Genomic DNA, 19,783 nt, shown 5'->3' with positions numbered 1-19,783 from the left:
TTCAGTGCGGCATCTTCTCAGCCACGCCTCTGGTCACAAACAACCGGATACCGACTCGAGCAATCGTGCAATCCTGGCGGGCTCGAAAGTCGTGTCTTGCCAAGAAGTCATCAACTCAAGACAGTCGATCCGTTGTCCAGTGCTTTCTCCTCGCTCCAGCGACTCCACCTACAAGGAGTGAGTATTCAGCCAGCAAAGTTAGAAGGCCCTCGGGACAAGAACAGTTGACATTTGAAGAGAAAAGACGCGGGGCATTGCGCGTTTGACACGTACTTAACGCAGTACATACATACATAAGTACATACAACTCTGTACTACTAGCCCCGTATTGGAGTAGTAGGAGCCCGATTAACTGGACAGGTCTGGTGGCGCAGAGATCTCCTGCCGCGTGTGCATGGCTGCCCTTGCCCTTGCCCTTGCGGTGTGTTCCCCGACGCATCAAGGGAACCATTGACGTCTATCAGGTCCGGTCTGGTGTGTTTTGTGGGACGACGACATTGACTTGAAAAGTCAATACTACTACTCCAAAGGGTCAACTGCAAATTTGATTCAAGCATTGTCGAGGAGCATTGCGGCTTTTCAACTTGGCATCGTGAGTCAATCAAAATGTATGCAAATAATGGAGACACACGCGAGCACGAACCATCAACACCGTGCCAATCTACTAAAGTGAAAGAATAATATACGTGCCCTTTGCTCATCATCCTCGACTTCCCGCCGTGCCAAGAAGACGACTTTTGGTTCCGAAGTTGTAAATGTCACACGAGGCGCGTTTTGTGGCACATGCGCTTAACGCCAAGTTTCTGCGCATTCCCGTGCAGAGCCTACCGTTGCCCTGCCACATATAGGTACGTGTACAGACTCAATTTACCTAAAGTTAGGTACTTCACCTACCTAGGTACTTAGGTACTTACCTTAGGTACCTACAGTAGGTGCCTACTCCGTCCGTGTCTGCCTGGACACTGGAGCGCAACGACACCTGGATTACCCAGTACATGCATTCTTGCCTCATCAGAGCATTGCAGTTTATTGTGCTACGTGCTCAGGAGCGGATGTGGATGCGATGGAAAGGGAATGGCGGCCGGTTGAAGTCGCCTCCTTCCACGAGCTGCATCGGACTAATCGCACCCCCCATCCATTAGCATCCCTGTGTAAGATATGACAGAAAACTACCACCTCGTCGGGGTCTTCAAGTTTGGCGAAATCGACTCTGATTTGCTTAAATACGACTGCGCAACCCGAGATCCCGAACCATTCTACCGGTATTGAGCATGCGTAGCACAGGGATCAGCCCTCCCTGGCCTGGGACATGTCTTGTGCAGCCAATCCAGTCTGCCGGATGGGGGACCAGGGGGTTCAAACCAAGACAACAGAGTTACGAGGCTGTTGGCGCCGTAGATCATTGTTTGCTCTTTGCACGCACGAGCACGCACCAGCCGTTGAATCTACTACCTGCTGGGTAAGTACATAGCTACCTCCATGTCCCCAAACTCCCCTGGTAGTTACTTACCGCCTACTCCGTACTGGGTAGGGTACTTAGATGTCAACTGGTATGTAGGTATGTGAAAACCTACAGCTCGCCCTGTGTTGTACGGAGTAGCCCAGCCCAAGGCATTGGGTACTACCTCAATTCTGAGCAGCTACTTCGAGCAGAACTGTTGTAACGTTGACATCTTATTCCAGCCAGAACTTGCATGGAGCTGAGCCTTTCATTGTTCTCGAATGGACTGGGAGAAGGCGCCATACAAGGTCTAGTCTAGACGGATGTTGTTAGGATTTTCACCCAAAGGAATACAACAGACCACACTTCCTTCAAATCCGACGGCGCTGTTATGATTTGCAGCAAGATGCACTGTCACTGAACATAGAACATGGCATCTCCTATGTCATCAAAATATAATATGTGCTTCAAGAACCAGTCATCAACCGCATGACATGCTCAGCTGGAAGAAGCTTTCTGATCCTGTTGGAAACTGTCGGCACCTAGCATTGTTATCAGTTTCTGAGCGCTGCAAGAGCCGTATGAAATTATCGGCAGCGCCGAACTTCATGTTCCTGGGGATATGAATGCTTCTCGACGCCTTGCAGTACCGCTGTATGTTGTGCGTTGCTCGACAAGCCCAGGTAACCCAGAAGCTTAACGTCCTCCCACTTAGAGGCAGGCACAGTCTCAAAATGCAGCCACCTTCTCATAGGATCAGGTTAGCTTCCAATGAGGCATAGGGAGAATATGAGTGTCTGGATTGGACGCGAATATAAATGTGAAGGCTACGCTCTCACCAGGCCTGCTCAATAATTAGGCCCAGTTGCCATGGCAATGCGTTTGACAAGTACTGAACTCGAACTCTAAAGTCAGCCTTCGCATAATGAGACTCATCCATTGTTAGGGATGGTCAACCTCCGGACCGGTGCCACTTTGTGACGCCTAAGCATTTCACTAAACGAGAAACTGACCAGGAGGAATCACAGCACTAGACAACTATTAGAGATCTGCTCCATTCTTTCCGGAAGCGAATTTCCGAAAGATTTTGACCTGCTTGTATTAAGTATGCCTGAGTCTCGAACATTGAGGCAAGCTGCTATGTTGAGATGATATGGGAGTAGTCGGTAGATTTCGGACCAAAGGGACTTGCTTGTTACCCCCCCCCTTCTTCTTTTGCTGTTCTCCCCTCTTCTGTTTGACGTCTCCGTCTTAGAGTCAAGAATAGTAGAAATGTCATGGAAGAGATGACAGCTAACACGCAAATTCTGATTTTCGACTTGTGTTATAGTATGTCATTGGGATGTGGCAGGACGGAGCAAGGCCCTTTGCATCTACTCCAATAGGCAACCCACAGGAATGATTAATGTAGCCCAGGCACTTGAATTTGAATAACAGAATGATTGATGCTTCAAATATACCTGTTTTCCCCCGTTGCTTCAAGGGCATATCTGTTCTCATATGTCATCCACCGCTTTCATACCCCCCTACTTGTACGAGGTTTTCCAGCTCAGACCTCTATCCATCCTCTAACAGACTGGCCTACACTTTAATAATTGGGTTACTAAGTCATGGCCACCTCTGCTTCTGGTTTTTGCCGATTTTTACCTGGTATTCTGCCCTTCAATAGGACTCTTGACGAGGCAAAAAGCTTTCCCTTGCTAGGATGCTAGACTCTTTGTCCTTACTATTGGAGCACTAAATCCAGTCCGAAGTTCCTTGGGGAAGTCACCATTGCGTAAAGGGATTGCGTGGACTTCTACAACGGGTACCGGAAGTCGTCGTAATAAGCGTAAATGGCACTGCAGATATGTCACGACGATTATCGGACTTGACCGTTGAATCATAGAGCAAAGGGATCCAGCAATAGCGGCCCTTGGCCGAATATTTCCGATATCCAGCTAACAAGTGTGCCTTCTTGGCTCTTTCTGTCTGTCTGCATGGCTATGCGGGGAAAAGTAAATCCCGCGCGAAGTAAAACGAAAGCTTGATATCACATGCCCCAAAAGGCGGGAATGATGATATACAGATATGAAGAGGTTCTTAGTTCAGCCTGCAAATTTCTGAACACTCAGTTGGCTGTGATAGGCGCGTACGAATGAGAGTTTAATTAGCCTAGTATCCGAAAATGGGTAGCTATGTTAAAATCTCGAACACGGGGAAGCTCTTAGTTAGGCCCTAGTTGGATATTTTGAACGACGAACAGTAGTCCGCCGAGCTCTGTGTATATATGGCTAGGGGCCTATACATAATATATGGGATGTCTGAAAAGAAGATAGTCTGCCACGACCGACGGTAAGACCTCAAGCTAAATCGAAAGCCGGGATCTACGGCTCGGAGTCACAGGCACATGTCTCAACTGCAATAGGAAGGTGATTTGGTACGTTCCAACAGATAGAAAACAAAAAAAACAAAAAAAAACAAAACAGAGAAAATAAGCAACCCTGAGGAGTAAGAGTCTGGGCTGCAGCCTGGACAAAACTTCGAACTCACGAGAGCCCAATAGAGACGCAAACTGATACCGTCAAACAAAAAGAAAAAATATGATCATCAAGTAAGGAGAGCTGCAAGCTGTGAAACACTCTGCCAATATTTGCCCCAGCTCCAAACAGTAAACTAGCGTCGTGGCTTCAAACATAATGTACACACTTGGATGCGACACCCATGCCAATTTACGCTCATTTATGCTTGATGAAGCACCTTTTTTGTGTCTTCCTCCTTACCCAGCAGTCCCAAATTCCGTATTTGTTTGGCGCTTGGAGCATCGTCTCGAGGTGTCGCGGCTTCTGATCTGGCATACGCCGCCTTCATTGCTACAGCTCTAGCATGCTGCGTACTGTTAGCGTCTACAACGCTTGAGTGTTCCCGGAACTAACACAGACCTCTTTCTTGTGATGCAAACACTCGTAGTAGTCCTCCAGCCCGGGCGAACATTTCTTCTTCCCGTGATCGTCCTCAGCAGTGGTGTTGACGACGTAACATGCCATGACTTCTTGCCAGAAGGGAAAGCAGCGTCCAACGCCTATGAGCGATTATGGTCAGTCTCATAAGGAAATGGGGTTGATATCGGATGTTACAAACATACCCCCATGCATTCCATATCCCGACGCCATGATAAGCCAATATGTCGTGTGTTAGGACGTTCAAATGAGTTGCCGAGTTTATTTGCTGGGCGGTAATTCGAAGTTCAGTTGAGGATCAATCACGACCAGTACTAATGGGATTCCGTTAGCTGGTAGTGGGGGTCATCCTGCTTGACATGAGGTACTTTGATCTACGTACATTATGGCGGAAGTATAATGTATCTATTGATAGTGAGCCTTGACATTTTGGCGGGTCTGTTTTAGTGCCGCGTTAGATGCATAACATCGTGCATGAGCTTTAGAAGCCAGTTTCCACTATAGGCACTGCTGGGCATTATTATGTCTATGCACTTATCACTGCCCTCGTATGTGATGTCAAGATCCAAGACCATGAACGGCGAGCAGCGGCCAAGCGACAGGCTTCTATTATAAGAAGACACACAAACCTGGAACTAAACGCTTCAAAATATAATACGGTGAATGCTCAGAGAAAAGCCCCTTTTAGTGGGCAGCGTTTTCCCCACCATGGCAAACACTTTGCACCCGGCGAAGGTGTTACTTCTGGCTGTTCACTTCGCGCAACATGCCGACATTGATAGTCTCTCGATTCTAACCAGCACTCATACAACTATCATTCACGACGAAATTTTATTACGCATCCTGCTTACTCATCTACCGGAGACTGAAAGACCTGCCGCCTATGTTGGTTTCTTGCAAAAGTTGGTTGATCATAGCTTCGAGCCGTGCCAACTCACTGGATTGGATACGTCGCCAGTCAACAGTATAGATGACAACGAAGCGGTGAAGAGGGCTACAAAACTTCATCTACTGCCACTAGTATGCCGGAATCCGCCCGAGATCGCCCAGGGGGACGCACTCAGCCGCTTCCTGTTTCTGAGAATCCATCAGATGAATGAAGAAACTGGGATGCTCGCCCAGTTGCTTGATCTGCTTTTACCATTTGGTCGCCACAGTCCTGGCATACATAAATGGGCAATGTCCACGGTAATTCCGTATGTACGGAAAGGTCTACAATATCGCGCCGGAACATCACTTGCCTATTCCTTAATCGAGTTCGAGAAATTGCCTGATCACCAGGCAGTTGACTTCTTGTTGTGCCCAGTTGATTCTCGCGCTCAACCGAGAGAAAATGTTGATCATGACCTGAGGAGTATTATAGGGCCATGGGTCTATGATACAGACCGATGGGAAAATTCCTCAGAGGATGGCGAGTCATCTAGGGTTTTCTGTCCTGGCTGGCACAAAGTTTGCGAGTGGTTCCTATCTCAGGCCACCCTATCATGGTCAACTGCTGTTCAAGCCATCGAACGTTGGGGTGGTCCAGAGGATGTTGAATTCGGTCATGGAATAGCACTCGACCTCCCAGCTGCACACAGGTATTATCTTAGGCAAACTTACGCTACAACCGTCTTGGCTTGTGTGTATGGTGTGCAGGAAGCAACCTTGGAGTCGTTAAGAAGGCTGCACTCCATACTGATGAATCTAAGAGTATATCTTGGCCTCAACGGTGGCACGATGTCCCTTGAGGAAACAATGAAAGTCTTACCTGGCTTGTCTTCCACAGATATAGCGGTGTTTCACAATGATCGAGTCGCGACTTATATGAGGAATGATTTATTGGGACAGAACAACCCACTGACTAGACCGAGTGAAGGTGCCACAAACCTTTTACTCGCTCTCACTCGAAGTGCTTACATCTTGACCCTTTTTGGTTCCCCCTCTTCACCGAGACGCGTCGGAGACCTCACATTTCTCCATGACGAACGGGACCAAAGGTCTGAAATTTCGAAACTCCTGAGGACCATTGCAATCCAAGCATCCAAGGAAAATGACGACTTTCTACTAAAGGCACGAGAATTCCTGCTTTGGCTACGGGACTGGGGCCATGGCACCGCTGGCAAACCTACTGCTGGAGCAGCAACAGCTGGTGCTCTTGGCATGTTGAGCAAGGAATATGTGGAAGCAGAGTTTTTAAAGTTATTATTGTCCAGAGAACGTATGTAATGACGCGAATTACATGTTTCCAGGACATTAGAATTTGCCAATTAACTTTGAACAGGCTATAGCCTCGCGCGCAATTTGTACGATGGTGGAGGGCCTGTACGCCTCCCAGTCGAGGTCGTACAGGATTCAGTATACGAGTCGGCCCTGAGTGCTTTCGACAATGCCACGAACCCGAATAGGTCCCGAGGAGGGTTGAAAAGATGCGATGAAATGTAGGTTTGATGATACAGGCTCATGGGCTACTGAGCTAACCACAAGTAGCATTCATGCCTTACCTAAAACCGTAGGCCTGTCGCTGCCGGGGACAAAGCGAATTATCGCGCTTTTGAAAGCCACTCACGCGCTTAGTGACTATCGCTTGGTTCTTAAGCAAGGAGAACCCTTCAGTCCTGTAGTTCTCAGGGTACATTCCGATCCGATATTCATTATCGAAAAGGTCTTGGAACAGAATCCTCGAGCCTATACTCGCCTCCAGGAGTTCCTGGAAATGGGCATGAACATGGTTCGGGCAGGTTTACCGTCCTATCGCAAGTTAGATTCTCCTACATTATTGACAAGTGATTCGGAACTAAACCTCGCTGCCTATATTGCAGAACGACGCATAACAGCAATGTGTATTGAAGCTGCTTTGAAGGAGGACGACTTTGAAACCGCATATTCCTATGTTGCCAGTCGTCTAAGCATGCAAAGTCCCGAAAACTCTGATACTTCGCCCTGGCCAGTCGTAGATGAATGGTCTTGGAAGGCTGCGCTGCAGGCTGGTCAATACATTCGAACAGAGCGTTCGCAGCAACCAACTCATTTAGGTACGGCAAGCGGCAATCTTGAGATACGACACCTTGAGCAGCGTATTGAGTGTCTCGCCACCGCGCTGCGAGTCGCGCCAACTAGTCAGCTTCAGGAAATCCTCAAGAGCTTTCGGCGCTGTGAAGAGCAACTTGATTCGGCAATTAAAGAGGAAGCGGCCAATGAGCTGGCCTTGGGTGAAGAAGCTAAGGTTGACAACCTTCCAGGTGCTTTCGATCAAGTCAATGTTGAGCAGCAGTATCCTGTCAGGAATATGACTGCCAGCGTAGCAGCCCAACAGACAGAGGAAGCGCCGATGTCTCTATTTGATCTGTCTAGAGCAACTGCTCGCGCCGCTCAGCGCAATTTCACTGCTATTCCAAGCCTACAAAGCATCACAAGAGGCGCTGATGCCAACAACAATGAGCATGAAGGAGGGTCACTCTCACGAATCCGTAAACGAGATCAGCTTCGTGAAGCTGCGACTGGGACGCTGGTTTCTGGGGTAGGGTGGTTAATCGGAGCCAATGTCGGCCAAAATAAAGAAGAAACTAGTTGATGAATATATTTTTCTCAACATCACAAAAGAAACAAGCCGGATAGTCATGCAAGATATTTAGCAACACTATGTTTTAGCCAAATCTAAGCCAGGGAACCGTAATTAACCACGCAATACACCATGAACATATCGTGATGCGTCAGACACACTACCAAATTAGTGATTCATCACCGCCCGCGCCGGCGAAGGCTATCTTGCGATAGCTAGCTGATGAGTATATATATATATTTGGATGACTTTGGATCTTCGACCCCAGGTGACAATTGTCGATCACAGACTAAAGCAGTATCTAACTGAGTACCTGCAGTGGGGGAGTAGACCGAAGGCAACCTATACAACTGGCAGTCTAGTCATTATCCTGCTTCACATTTACATAGTCCCCAGCGCATCGATTCTTTTATTACATATTCACCATGTAGGTAGGTGTCGTAGCAATGGACAAACCGCGCTATTTACGACGTCGTGCGCGTAGCGTGATTTTCACCAACATAAAAGCGCTAGGAAAATTCACCTGAGCGACAACTACTCCGGATTAATCTCGATGGAAAGGTATGTCGAGGGCATCGAACTATGTGCGCCTTGTGACAAGGCAAAGCCGCAAAGCTCGCGTGATGAAAGCTCCGCTGACTCAACTTTGAACATGTCCCTACTATCAGCAGCGCAGCATAGAGCTTCGGTCAGTGCTGTCTTTCTGAAGACTTTCCTGTGTTGGCTGAGAATGGGTTTGGCTCAGAACGAAATAGAATAAGTTGCGGATGTAAACTATAAATATTAGGCGCAAACCGGGATAACGCGTCCTTAGGATTGAGCCCAATTCCTGTGCGAACAGCAAACGGATTAGCAACGAACAGATCAAAAAGACGGCTCACAAGTAAAAGGAAGAGGTCCTGGAAGTGACTCAGCTCTCTTAGCACCTATGATTCATGTACAAGCACGAGCTTTAGACTCTGTCAGAGTCGAATGTACCATAGCACAAAAAATGAGGATATCAATGTCGGGTTCCTCTTGCCAGGGGGAATCCCGAGAAATCAAACATAAATATATTGGCGGGAATACGTCATGACGTGGCGGTTGGTGATACGGCGATTACAGCACTATTGGGTGACGTTTCGAATGGCGGCATTTTCACGATTCATTCCGAATTACCCGAAGCCAAGGCGAATTTAACAGAAGTATGCGACTTTAAAACGTTCTCAGAGACTGAATACCGATAGTTGTGATCCATTTAGTTGGCAACGCCAATGCGCGATATTGTTTCATGATACTGATACATGTAGCTGCACGACGCAGCTTGACGTTGTCGATTGCGAAGCCAAGAGCCCATTGGTTTACCTGGCCAACTGCTTGTGCCGATGGCTTTGGGTTGTGCCGTGTCGCAAAAGCTACCAAAATCTGCCGTGCGATGTGACAGGCGATACGAGACTGATTCTGCATTGATTCGGGTGCTGCCTCATTTGGTCCATCCGAAAACCCGTTCGTCCCATAAATGGCCAGCAAAGAAAAAACGAAACAGTATAAACAGTGCGAACAGAACCGAAGGAAATAGGCAACAAAACCAGGACGACATAAACCCCTGTGGTGAGGACCGAAAACATAGTAAAACATGCGAGGCAACTGAGAACACATTCCCTTTCTGAACAGTTGCACCTGAGGGAAAGGGGTTTTGGCAGGACCAGGACCTAGTCTCTGGTGTGCACTGTGGTTGAACGAAAGATCTCAAAACAATTGGGGTAGAGAAAGGGCAAAGAAGTGACGTTTGAGACTGAAGCACCGAATGGCATTTGACCCATGGGCAAGAGGGTGTACCAAGGCGCTGAGCCATATCCGACTTCACCGAGCAGATGGATCAGCTGCAACGAAAGTCAGCAGTGGTCATTGATTATGACAGTTTATATTGCGAACCTCCATATGCGTCGCGGGCCTCAGATCGGGGACCCGAATCTCCATAGCCGGGAGCCCCAGCAGCTGTTTCTCGCTCCCTTGGCGCGCCACGCTCGGCCTGACGGTCGTATCGATCACGGTCGTACCCACCGCCGGGACCACGAGGTCCATATCTGTCACGGTCGTCGCGCCCTCCATACCGTTCCCGACCATAGTAATCGTCACGTTCCCGGCGTTCATGCCCTCCACGCTCGGCGTCTCGAGCATAGTTGCGGTCGTCATATCGGCGATCATCTCTATAACCACGTTCATATCCACGGTCATAGCCACTGCGGTCATAACCACCGCGATCATCATGGCGACGTTCGTAATTTCGCTCGTATCCGCGGTATCTATAGGAGTCATCACGTCCGTAGCCGCCGCCGCCGCCGCCACCACCACCGTACCCACCCCGACGTCGGTCATCGAAACGAGGACGGGGATCTGATTCTATTCATTAGTTGGTCCAGGCTCAAGGCAGAATTTATTTGTACAACTGCTCACCTCGTTTTGGTGGACCGAAATATTTGCCTGGAGTAGGCGTGCGGGGACGAGCCCGACGGGCCTTCTCAATGCTGAGAGTGCGACCTTCAATTTGTTCTCCCTGCAAGCCCTCTTTTGCGGCTTCAGCCTGTTCTGACGTAACCATTTTGACAAAGCCAAACCCACGGGATTCTTTAGAGTGCGGATCGCGCATGATCTGACATTTTTCGACGTCTCCATACTTCTCGAACATTTTGGAGACCTCAGCCTCGCTTAGACGAGGATGAATGCCAGTTACGAATAGGTTGGAGCCAGGGTTAATGGCACCGTCATCATCATCCTTGGGACCGGAAGGCTCTTTTGGAATACTGTGAGACGATCGAAACCAAGTCCAACAATGTAAGCATGGGAACACCCTAATTGAGAGGTAAAGCGTTTAATACTAGCCAGACAAGGAGTATTACTTACGTTTCGGCATTTCCATTTGGTGACGCTGATCGACGACGTCCGCCATCGTTTTCATCACGGGTCGGTCGAGGTGAGGCGCTTCTGTTGTCACGATCGTAGCGGGGCGCATCGTCTACCCCCAAGATCAAGTGTTAGCCAGAGCTTGCATGTGCGCTCGTGCCAGGCAAAGCGCCGTCATCTACGTGCGCGTTTGTTTGCAATCCAGCTTACCGTCGTAGCGATCGCCGGCGGCGGCCTCATAATCCATCGAGGTAGTTGCCATGATAGAAATACAAGAGACGTCGGGGCTGATTAAGAAGAAGAAATATCAAGATGAACGGTCACAAGTGTCCAACGACGAAGGATTGTCAGCGTGTTGATAGATGAAGTTGAGAAGAGCGTGCGAGCTAAGAAGTTGCTCAAGTAGCGTGACGAAGGAAAGAAAAAAAGACAAGGGCAGGATGGCTGAGCGAGAGCTCTGACTGGATAGAATTTGCAAAAAAGAAGGGAAAGCCGATGATTAAGCGGCTGACCACTCACAGCATGTTCCGATTCCAGCCACAAACTCAATCAAATGTCTGGTGGTGACTGAGAGTTGCAGACACCACCCACGAGTTTGCCGCGCAAACGTACCGAGGTAAGGAAAGATATTGTATTCAGGGCCTGTTTTTATTAATTCCGTGGTTATAGTTCAGTCCACTCAATTAAGGAGGAAATCGAATTATCATCGTGGGCATATCGCCAAGACGATGCTGGAAAACAGCAGTTCGTCAACCCCAACCCAGGGTTTCATTATGCTTGCAAAAGGTTGTCAAGGGCGCTTTTCTGCTTGCCTCTGAAATTCCTGCCGGGCCTAAATCACTCGCCTGCGACTCACGGTTTTCTAGCCTTGGTCGGTAACGTCTACCAGTTGTTCTCTTACTCAAGCAGGGGATCTCATTTAATTGGGGTCGCGCGAGAACTCACTATTCTGGGAGCTTCACAAGCACGACGGAATATAGTTGTAGAATGTCTTGTGGTTAATAAACTAAACATATTGACGTCTTGGTTTTGTGACTGAAGACCTCCTGCGATTCATATCCCTGCATCGCCAACATGAAACCGACCACCACCAAACAAGTTCTTGATCGGTCCCTGTGGAACCTACACTGTCAAAGGGCAGAGAGTGGCACAACCATTGGACCAACGTTCCGCTGGCATAGATGAATCTAAGGGATAAATAAGTTGGGAGATTGCAACAACATTATCTCAACCTTGCAGGTTGACTACCAGACATCTTCCGGGTCCACTTCATGGCTCTCGCCATCGCTTCGGATATGCTGGCGATCTTTGTCCCTTTTCATAGGCTTCCGCATGTCAAACGCATCCTCGCCAGCCTTGGTTGAATCTGTCGCATGGTCGCCATAGTAATCTTTGACTACTCGGAAGACGCTGTAGCCTAAACTTTTGTAAAAGGCAATTGCTCGGTGATTACTCCTGCGGACGAACAGGTCCACAAACCAGGCATCACTGTCATCTGCAGCCGTTTCTAACTGGTCTGTTAATATTTTACCTATTCCCAGCCTGCGAGCTTCCGGTGCCACAGTCAGGGCAGTGATATGTGCGTGCCATGGGAGGTAATGCTCCGAGTACTTGTAGGTATTGGGTGACGATTCAACCTTGCCCATGACTGGAACGACCAAAAATATTAGCCAAAGTAGTATATCTAGTCTGAACACAACCTACTGTAGCCGATTATATTCCCGTCTTTGTCTTCGCACACTTGGAATAGAGCGGGCCATTTGGCAAAGTACTGCAAATAGAAACCCAACTCGTATGTTTCGGTCAAGGGATCTAGGTTGCATTTTGAGAACTTGTTAACGTCATCAGGACGAAAACGCCGAAAGGTTGCCATGGCCGCTGCGAGCTGGCGGAACTTGTCGATGCGGATGCACAGAGTAACTTTAAATGGTACACGCTGCCTTGAATGCCGGTAGATGCTATGATTCCATAGACCGACGATGCTCCCGGGCTAAAACACAACACCTATTTTGTATTAGGCAGGTTCTCAAACAAGCCTGCCAATGTGGTTGTATATGCCGGAAAAGATCTGGTGTACTTGAACTGGACGCTCGAGGCGCGACTCTTTGGGATGAAAAATTGACCAGCAGTATTTATGGCCGTAGGATTAGCAGTATACTTCAAAGACGCAATAGGTGCTTGAGAACAGCTGAATTGGCAGTCCTGCCAATGCTGTGTGGAAACACAAGGACTTGTTTATCACTTCAGTTTCGACCTCTCCTTTTTTTTTGCGTCGTGTTGCCGACATGCCCTGCGACTCGACAGCATGCAAACTTGAGTTTGTGGTACGTACTAGCCACCAGACAGCACTTCTATCGATTACTACCAAGTTGACCAACTCCCAATTGGTACCAGACACCAGTTTGAACCTGCCTGGCCCCTCGAGGCGGCTTTGGCTCCACACCCGGAGCCTGATTCTAGACCGCCCCAGCAACTTGGCACTGCACATGCTTAATAGAGCTTCACGCCTTACGAGGGTCTGGGCAGGGACGCGACAACCACCAGACATTCCTTCGAGAGGAGTCTCGCTCTCTCTGCCATCACCTAGGTCGATGTTTAGGTGCTGAGGCATAACGATATATGTGCGAGGGACACGAAGGACGTGCGTTCATTTGTCGACGATTCCGAAACCTACTTGAGCCATTAGCCATATTTTCGAGCTATCCAGGCAGCGCACAATGACTCCATCACCGACCACACCACAACACTCGAGAAACTCGTCAGCTGTTGATAGCCTCCATAACTATTCTCACGCACGAAGACAATCCAGATCTTCTATTAATGACCCCGCGACCCCATTTTCAAATGACGCAAACCATCAGGATAGCATAGATCTGGGTGTCCTGGCTAGCGGAGGCCCGGCTCCTGGCATGGGGAATTTAGCAGACGAACTTGCTGATGCATTTTCTGATTCAAACGAGGAGGACGATGGGGAATATGGGGACCAAGAAAACACTTCACGCTCACGAAACGCCGGAGCGCAGGGAACCACGGCCGACGGTATAGGAGATGACGGAGCTGGCTTCAATTCTACACCGACTAAAGATATTGCCGGTGGAAATGAAAATAGTATTGGATTGCTTTCGCCGCATGGCAGAGGGCACCAGAGGAAAATGTCAGAATACGACGGCAGCGAATATGGCTCCGAGTCAGACCTAGACGCTGCAGGCATGCCGCCAACCTTAATCGCCAAAATCGATGCAATCGAATCTCTCACTCGGAGGGGGACAGAAAAATATGGTGGCCCCGGTGATGAAGTATTCCAACGTGTGACAGACGGTCTTCGAGAATTGGGCCCGCAGTCAACCGTCGAAGGAAATGCGTCCAGGTGAGATATTGCGTTTGGACTGGATGTCTGGACCCTACCAGCTGACCAAGCCACAGGTTAATAACGGCCCATACAGCTCTTACTACACACCTTGCACACCAAACTCGCCAGCTGCATGGCTTGACATTTCCACTACTGTCTCCCCTGGCACCTGCACCGGATATTGAGACAATTGATAGCTTAGTACCTCTCCTGATATCTCTATCGGACGACATGCCCAGACCGTCGACAACAGCCTTCAATTCCTTGACAGCCCTTCACTCTATCACATCGGAATTAATCCAAACCCTGAACTATCTTTCAGACACACTACATATGTCTCGACAAACAACAGTCACGGCAACTAGAAGACTAAAGAGCGCAAAGGAGCTCGTGTCCGAGATGCGACGGGAAGAGGAGCTGCGGGAGGAGGGTGAGCGCTGGTTAACTCGAGGCAACTGGAGCCAGCGTCTTCAAAACAGAGAATGTGCAAACGTCTGCGGGGAGGTAATTGGAGGCTTTGAAGATGTTTGCAACGGCTGGCGACAACGACTTCTTGCGCAGACCGAGTCTACCTAGGGTTCACAGGCTTGGGAATGACGAAGTGAGTGTTGCAGTAGAAGTCCATCATGATGAAGACAGCTAGGTTGCAAAGGGTCCAGAAGGGCTAATTAGTCCCTTCTAGATTAGCAGCCGCCCCGTTAGATGGCTCTGGAAGTCGGAAGGCACCCTTTGGCAGATATTAAGCGGTGACGGAGGTGTCGAACGACCGAGGATGCCTACGGTTGGAAGCGGAAGGGCCTTTCACTCCCATTAATCATAGGGGTAAAGTGAGGAAATAGTGGCTTGAACATTGCTATTGCCTCCTGCGCTGAGAAATGGTATTTGATTTTTGTCTGTCCTTATACCCTCCCCAACTAATACCCAATGAGCAAATACTACTTTCTTATGTTTTCACTGATAGAGAAGAAGATGTGCTACAAACTACCTGTCCAGTGTCTATTGTTACCAAAGTTTCCAAGATCACCTTGCTTCTTCTTCTTCTTCTTCTTCTCTCTCCATCTCTTTATCTCTCTTTAGAGTCAACTAGATATATGACGAATACAATACCTGATCCAAATCGAATGGTGAATTGTTGATATGCAAAGTCCTCCCTGAGTGAACCGTTGCTAACGTAAATTAAGCGCCTGGCTATCCCATAGAGGCCGTCTGGGATCAGCGAAGAGACACCGCCATGTATAGCAATGTATTGTCACATCGGGGTACAAGGTGATGTTTATTAGGGCAAATCAGGACGTTTGTCTTGCAAACCGCCAAAGGCAAAACGTGGTTGTATAGAGATAATGACAACGCGGGAATTGTCTCCCCTAAAATTTCAATGGGCAACGGGGTGGCGCCGAGTCCTGCGGCTGTGTTTTGCACGCTGGACGCGGCTATGGCGCGTCGCGCGCGTGAATGGTGGCATTGAACGCGTTCGGGTTAAACGAGCATTATTATAGCATTAGCATGGCACAATTTGTACGGATCTCCTTCTCTTATTATCACATGCATAAATGCCTTTGAAAAGTCATTGTACAGAGTACTAAAAAAATCGAAGTCTAGAGTCAAATGTCGAAATTCGTAGACCTAGCCGCAGGGACAAATTGTGAGATCCTTGGCCCGTCGAATTGACCATGTGTGTGTAAGCTGTCGGACCGACGACCTTACCCGAGATATCTATGGAACTCGATGCTCTTCAAGTCGTGTACTGCACCTTATTTTTCTTCAAGCAGCTGACCAATACATCTTCAAATGAGCTTGCGCCAATTCGCCGTTCCAAATACCAGTGCGGGTACCCAATGAAAAGAACCGAGTGGTCTTCCGGCGCGTCCAGCATGGCGGCCAAGGCTTGCATCATGGTCCCTAGAACGGGCCGCGCAGTAAATAAACAAATGATAACACGCGTCATACTTCGCTTGACGTGCGAAGCTCTTTCTCTTACACCCCCGGCATTCGGCCCCAATTACCTAAGTACCTAAGTACTTTAAGTAGGTACCTACCTAGGTAGGTACTCACCATGCAGAGCTGATCTGAAGGATGCAAAAAGGCTACTGAGGTGGGTACGAGAATCCGTTAGGCACTGGGAAGTTAAATAAACACTTGAGAAAAAAACTTGTCACTGTTTAATCCAAGTATGTACATATGTACATGTTTCCACATCAACGTTAGGTGCATACCTACTACCTACTTAAGTAGTAGCACCTAAGTACTAAGTACCTAGGTAGGTAGTAGACAAGGTTCTAGGCGGGCAAAGCTGGCTGGTTGAGGCAATCGTATCCTCATCATGAAGTTGATCTTTTAATGAAGATTTGAACTTGGCTCCACGACACCACGTGCGCTATTGTGGTGTGTTCGCTGCGTCCGAAATCTAGTAAGACAGAAGTTGAATGATGGAAGTGAATTTTGGGCCTTCTTAAGCCCGCTTTCTTCAACAGCAAGTAGATCGGATGGAGAAGCGAACTACAATAACAACAACATTGGCTACGGCTACGGCTACACGTCTTGCAACAATTTGCAACCAGTCGACGTGCCCCAATGGGGATGGAAGGGAAGTGTGGCGGGATGCCAGCGCGGGACCCGACCTCCCCGGCCGTTTACTCTTCCCAATCAAGTATAGCGTGACTGGCAATCCTTAGCGCGCCGTCGCTGCCCACCACCGCTCCCTCCCAAGTCTCCAGTGTTCAACCTCCCTCAAACAGCCATTTGATATCCGTCCACAAACACTTGGGAGTATCACTCGAGCAAGCTGCAGGATACCTCCCCCCCCGGCGGCCTGCAAAGTTGCTCACTGATGTACCCAAGGCTCTGAAACTGGTTTATATCATCATTTCACTGAATGAATGTGCCGATCTATTCTAAGTTACAATTCAATCTAGCCATTCGCTGCAAACAATATCGCTAGTCGCCAACACATCGTATCCCATCGCCGCTCAACTGGTGACCCCGATAAACAGAGATTCCGAAGTTGCAGAATCCGGATTGATATAGAGCATCAAACTGGCGATAAGGGCCACCGCGCCCCTCAGCATCCGCCACGCATCGAAGATATTGCTAGCCGGCTGGCAGATTCCTGGGCCTACCCTCATAACCGACGTCAGCTTCCTCTAGCAGGATCTCAACAGGCCCAATCGGCATCATAGGCCTTGCAAACGGACATTTCGAAGCCCCGAATTCACGCCATATACAATAAAATGCAGGCGGAGGCTTCGTCTTCCTTGGCTGCCACTCTACCTACCCCTCAGAGCGACGGGTCCAACATGGAATCGGTGTCAGTTTCTGGTCGTATTGCTACGCCGCCGCCGCCGCCGTCACTGTCTTTGGAAAAGAGCCGATCCGAGCCAAAAAATAACGTGGAGGGTGGTAGCGGTAGACGACTGCGCAACAAGATGGCCGCCAGCGAGGTGTTGCGACCGACTGAGCTCGATGCTAACGCTGTGGAGAGTGCTTTGCTGCGAGAGCTTCAGCGTCCGCACCGAGAAAGCGCCCCAGGTACGAGCCCGCATAGAAAGAGACAAAGAATAAATGGAGATCGGTAAGTTCATTCCCTGCGGGGTGTAGTGTGTGTTGAGCATACACCGCCTTCTAACATCAAACAGGTTCATCCCAACTCGTTCTGGACAAGACCTGCAAGCTAGCTTCAGCCTTTTGCACGAAGACGGTTCTCCAGCTACTCCGTCAAAGCAGAAAAAGCGAACCCCTCATGGAGAACTTCATTTTCAAAAGAGTAGGCATATTTCTGCTCCCAGTATATACATTGTTAAGACGTCATTGAATTTGTTGTGCTAATAACAGAGTTTGACAGCCGAGGAAGCAAACCGTACTTTCTCTACCCTTCTTCGTGCTGAGCTCTTTGCGAATTCCGTGCCTCAGACAACCCCACCAGTCCTTTCTCCCGAAACAAAAACTAGGAATTCGTCCGTGGCACAACCCACAGATGGAATAAGAGCCCACACCCCTCCAAGCAACAGCCTCACCACATCTCTCCCCTCATCACTCACGCCGTCAACACCTCACAAGAATCTTTTCTCATACATGTCTCCGCGGCATCATGGCCATGCAGCTGGGCATCCTACCCCCTCTAAGACACCCCAGAGCCGGCATGGTCCAAACCTGGATACCAGAGCGGAGATATATAGCCTGTCACCAGTTCGATTCGGCAGTCAGCAGATGCTCCTCAGTCCCCGCCGACAACCTCGAGCCGTGAGCAAGGTGCCGTACAAAGTACTCGATGCTCCTGAACTAGCCGATGACTTTTACCTGAATCTGGTGGACTGGGGCAGTGCTAACGTCCTGGGAGTCGGTCTTGGGTCGAGTGTGTACATGTGGAATGCTCAAACAAGTAAGGTGAATAAGTTATGCACCTTGGAAGATGATACTGTTACGAGCGTCTCCTGGATACAAAAAGGTACACATCTCGCCATTGGCACAGGCAAAGGTCTGGTGCAGATCTGGGATGCTGAAAAGACGAGGAGGCTGAGAACAATGACCGGTCATACTGCTCGAGTAGGCTCTTTGGCCTGGAACACTCATATTCTTACCTCGGGATCTCGTGACAGGTTAATATACCACAGAGATGTTCGGGCTCCTGATCAGTGGCTAAGGAAATTGGTGGGCCATAAACAAGAGGTTTGCGGGCTGAAATGGAACTGTGAGGATGGTCAGCTTGCGAGCGGAGGCAATGATAACAAGTTGATGGTGTGGGACAAACTATCAGAATCACCTCTGTGGAAGTTCTCAGACCACACTGCAGCTGTCAAAGCCATATCCTGGTCCCCTCATCAGCGTGGACTCCTTGCTTCAGGCGGCGGCACAGCAGACAGGAGGATTATTTTCCACGATACGGTGAAGGGAACTGTCGTCAACGAAATTGACACCGGAAGCCAAGTTTGCAACATTGCGTGGTCGAAGAACTCCAACGAGATCGTATCTACACACGGATATAGCCAGAATCAGATTGTGGTCTGGAAGTACCCGTCAATGACACAAGTTGCCAGCCTCACTGGCCATACATACCGTGTGCTATATCTGGCGATGAGCCCAGATGGTCGTGTTATTGTTACCGGCGCTGGCGACGAGACATTGAGGTTTTGGTCGGTCTTTGGTCGTCGACCTGGAACGAGAGAAGAGGGAGAAGCAGGCGGTGGCAAGCTCGCGGACTGGGGTATCATCAGATAATATGGAAACCTCAACGTTGACACGCCCGCGATCGGCTTCGTTTGCGCTGACGACAATACTCAGAATCTCATTTCTTCCCTTCTAGAGTACAGGCGGGCCTCCTACAAGCATGTTGTTTACACAGGTTTGGTTGGGCGATAAGCGATTGTTGCATTGACGTATGGCGCATGGATCATAATATTCGAGGCCAGGGGCAATCCACTTTGTTAAGCTGGTCAAATTTTATAACTTGTAAAGATCCTTTTCCGTGATTGCTCATTGCTTTGTAGAGCTGGGATGGATCGACGTCTTGACAGGCCGTCCTGGAAGAGACTGCTATTGGTCATATGAATAGTGGGTGGTGGCATGATGTTTTTCGTGTAGCGGGCATGTCATTCACTCAACAGCGTTTATGTTATTACACATACTTGCCATAGCGT

General features: G+C 49.0%; 6 protein-coding genes across 6 annotated transcripts; 3 read left to right on the top strand and 3 right to left on the bottom strand.

Moving 5' to 3' along the window:
* Positions 1–4,162: 4,162 nt before the first annotated feature.
* Positions 4,163–4,593, bottom strand: MAA_03656 (NADH:ubiquinone oxidoreductase subunit; the record flags this gene model as incomplete). Its single annotated transcript, XM_007821654.1, has 3 exons — positions 4,163–4,309; positions 4,363–4,502; positions 4,566–4,593. The coding sequence occupies 3 exons, from the start codon at positions 4,591–4,593 to the stop codon at positions 4,163–4,165; spliced, it is 315 nt and encodes a 104-aa protein (XP_007819845.1).
* Positions 4,594–5,088: 495 nt separating this feature from the next.
* Positions 5,089–7,933, top strand: MAA_03657 (Secretory pathway Sec39; the record flags this gene model as incomplete). Its single annotated transcript, XM_007821655.2, has 3 exons — positions 5,089–6,580; positions 6,644–6,800; positions 6,850–7,933. The coding sequence occupies 3 exons, from the start codon at positions 5,089–5,091 to the stop codon at positions 7,931–7,933; spliced, it is 2,733 nt and encodes a 910-aa protein (XP_007819846.2).
* A 1,830-nt stretch (positions 7,934–9,763) lies between these two features.
* On the bottom strand, positions 9,764–11,066 carry MAA_03658 (Nucleotide-binding, alpha-beta plait; the record flags this gene model as incomplete). The annotated part of the gene is made up of 5 exons (XM_007821656.2): positions 9,764–9,783; positions 9,836–10,303; positions 10,358–10,704; positions 10,805–10,916; positions 11,015–11,066. The coding sequence occupies 5 exons, from the start codon at positions 11,064–11,066 to the stop codon at positions 9,764–9,766; spliced, it is 999 nt and encodes a 332-aa protein (XP_007819847.2).
* Positions 11,067–12,048: 982 nt separating this feature from the next.
* MAA_03659 (acetyltransferase) lies at positions 12,049–12,677 on the bottom strand (the record flags this gene model as incomplete). The annotated part of the gene is made up of 2 exons (XM_007821657.2): positions 12,049–12,452; positions 12,509–12,677. The coding sequence occupies 2 exons, from the start codon at positions 12,675–12,677 to the stop codon at positions 12,049–12,051; spliced, it is 573 nt and encodes a 190-aa protein (XP_007819848.2).
* Positions 12,678–13,521: 844 nt separating this feature from the next.
* Positions 13,522–14,729, top strand: MAA_03660 (uncharacterized protein; the record flags this gene model as incomplete). The annotated part of the gene is made up of 2 exons (XM_007821658.2): positions 13,522–14,171; positions 14,228–14,729. The coding sequence occupies 2 exons, from the start codon at positions 13,522–13,524 to the stop codon at positions 14,727–14,729; spliced, it is 1,152 nt and encodes a 383-aa protein (XP_007819849.2).
* A 2,651-nt stretch (positions 14,730–17,380) lies between these two features.
* Positions 17,381–19,364, top strand: MAA_03661 (WD40 repeat-like-containing domain protein; the record flags this gene model as incomplete). Its single annotated transcript, XM_007821659.2, has 3 exons — positions 17,381–17,721; positions 17,786–17,913; positions 17,992–19,364. 3 exons carry the CDS (start codon positions 17,381–17,383, stop codon positions 19,362–19,364), a joined length of 1,842 nt encoding a protein of 613 aa, XP_007819850.2.
* Between the last annotated feature and the right edge of the window lie 419 nt (positions 19,365–19,783).

The sequence above is a fragment of the Metarhizium robertsii genome (genome assembly GCF_000187425.2).
Source record: "Metarhizium robertsii ARSEF 23 chromosome Unknown MAA_Scf_3, whole genome shotgun sequence".
NCBI lineage: Eukaryota > Fungi > Ascomycota > Sordariomycetes > Hypocreales > Clavicipitaceae > Metarhizium > Metarhizium robertsii.
The sequence above is the reverse complement of the archived record's forward strand: the minus strand, read 5'-3'. Positions and strand labels throughout refer to the sequence as shown.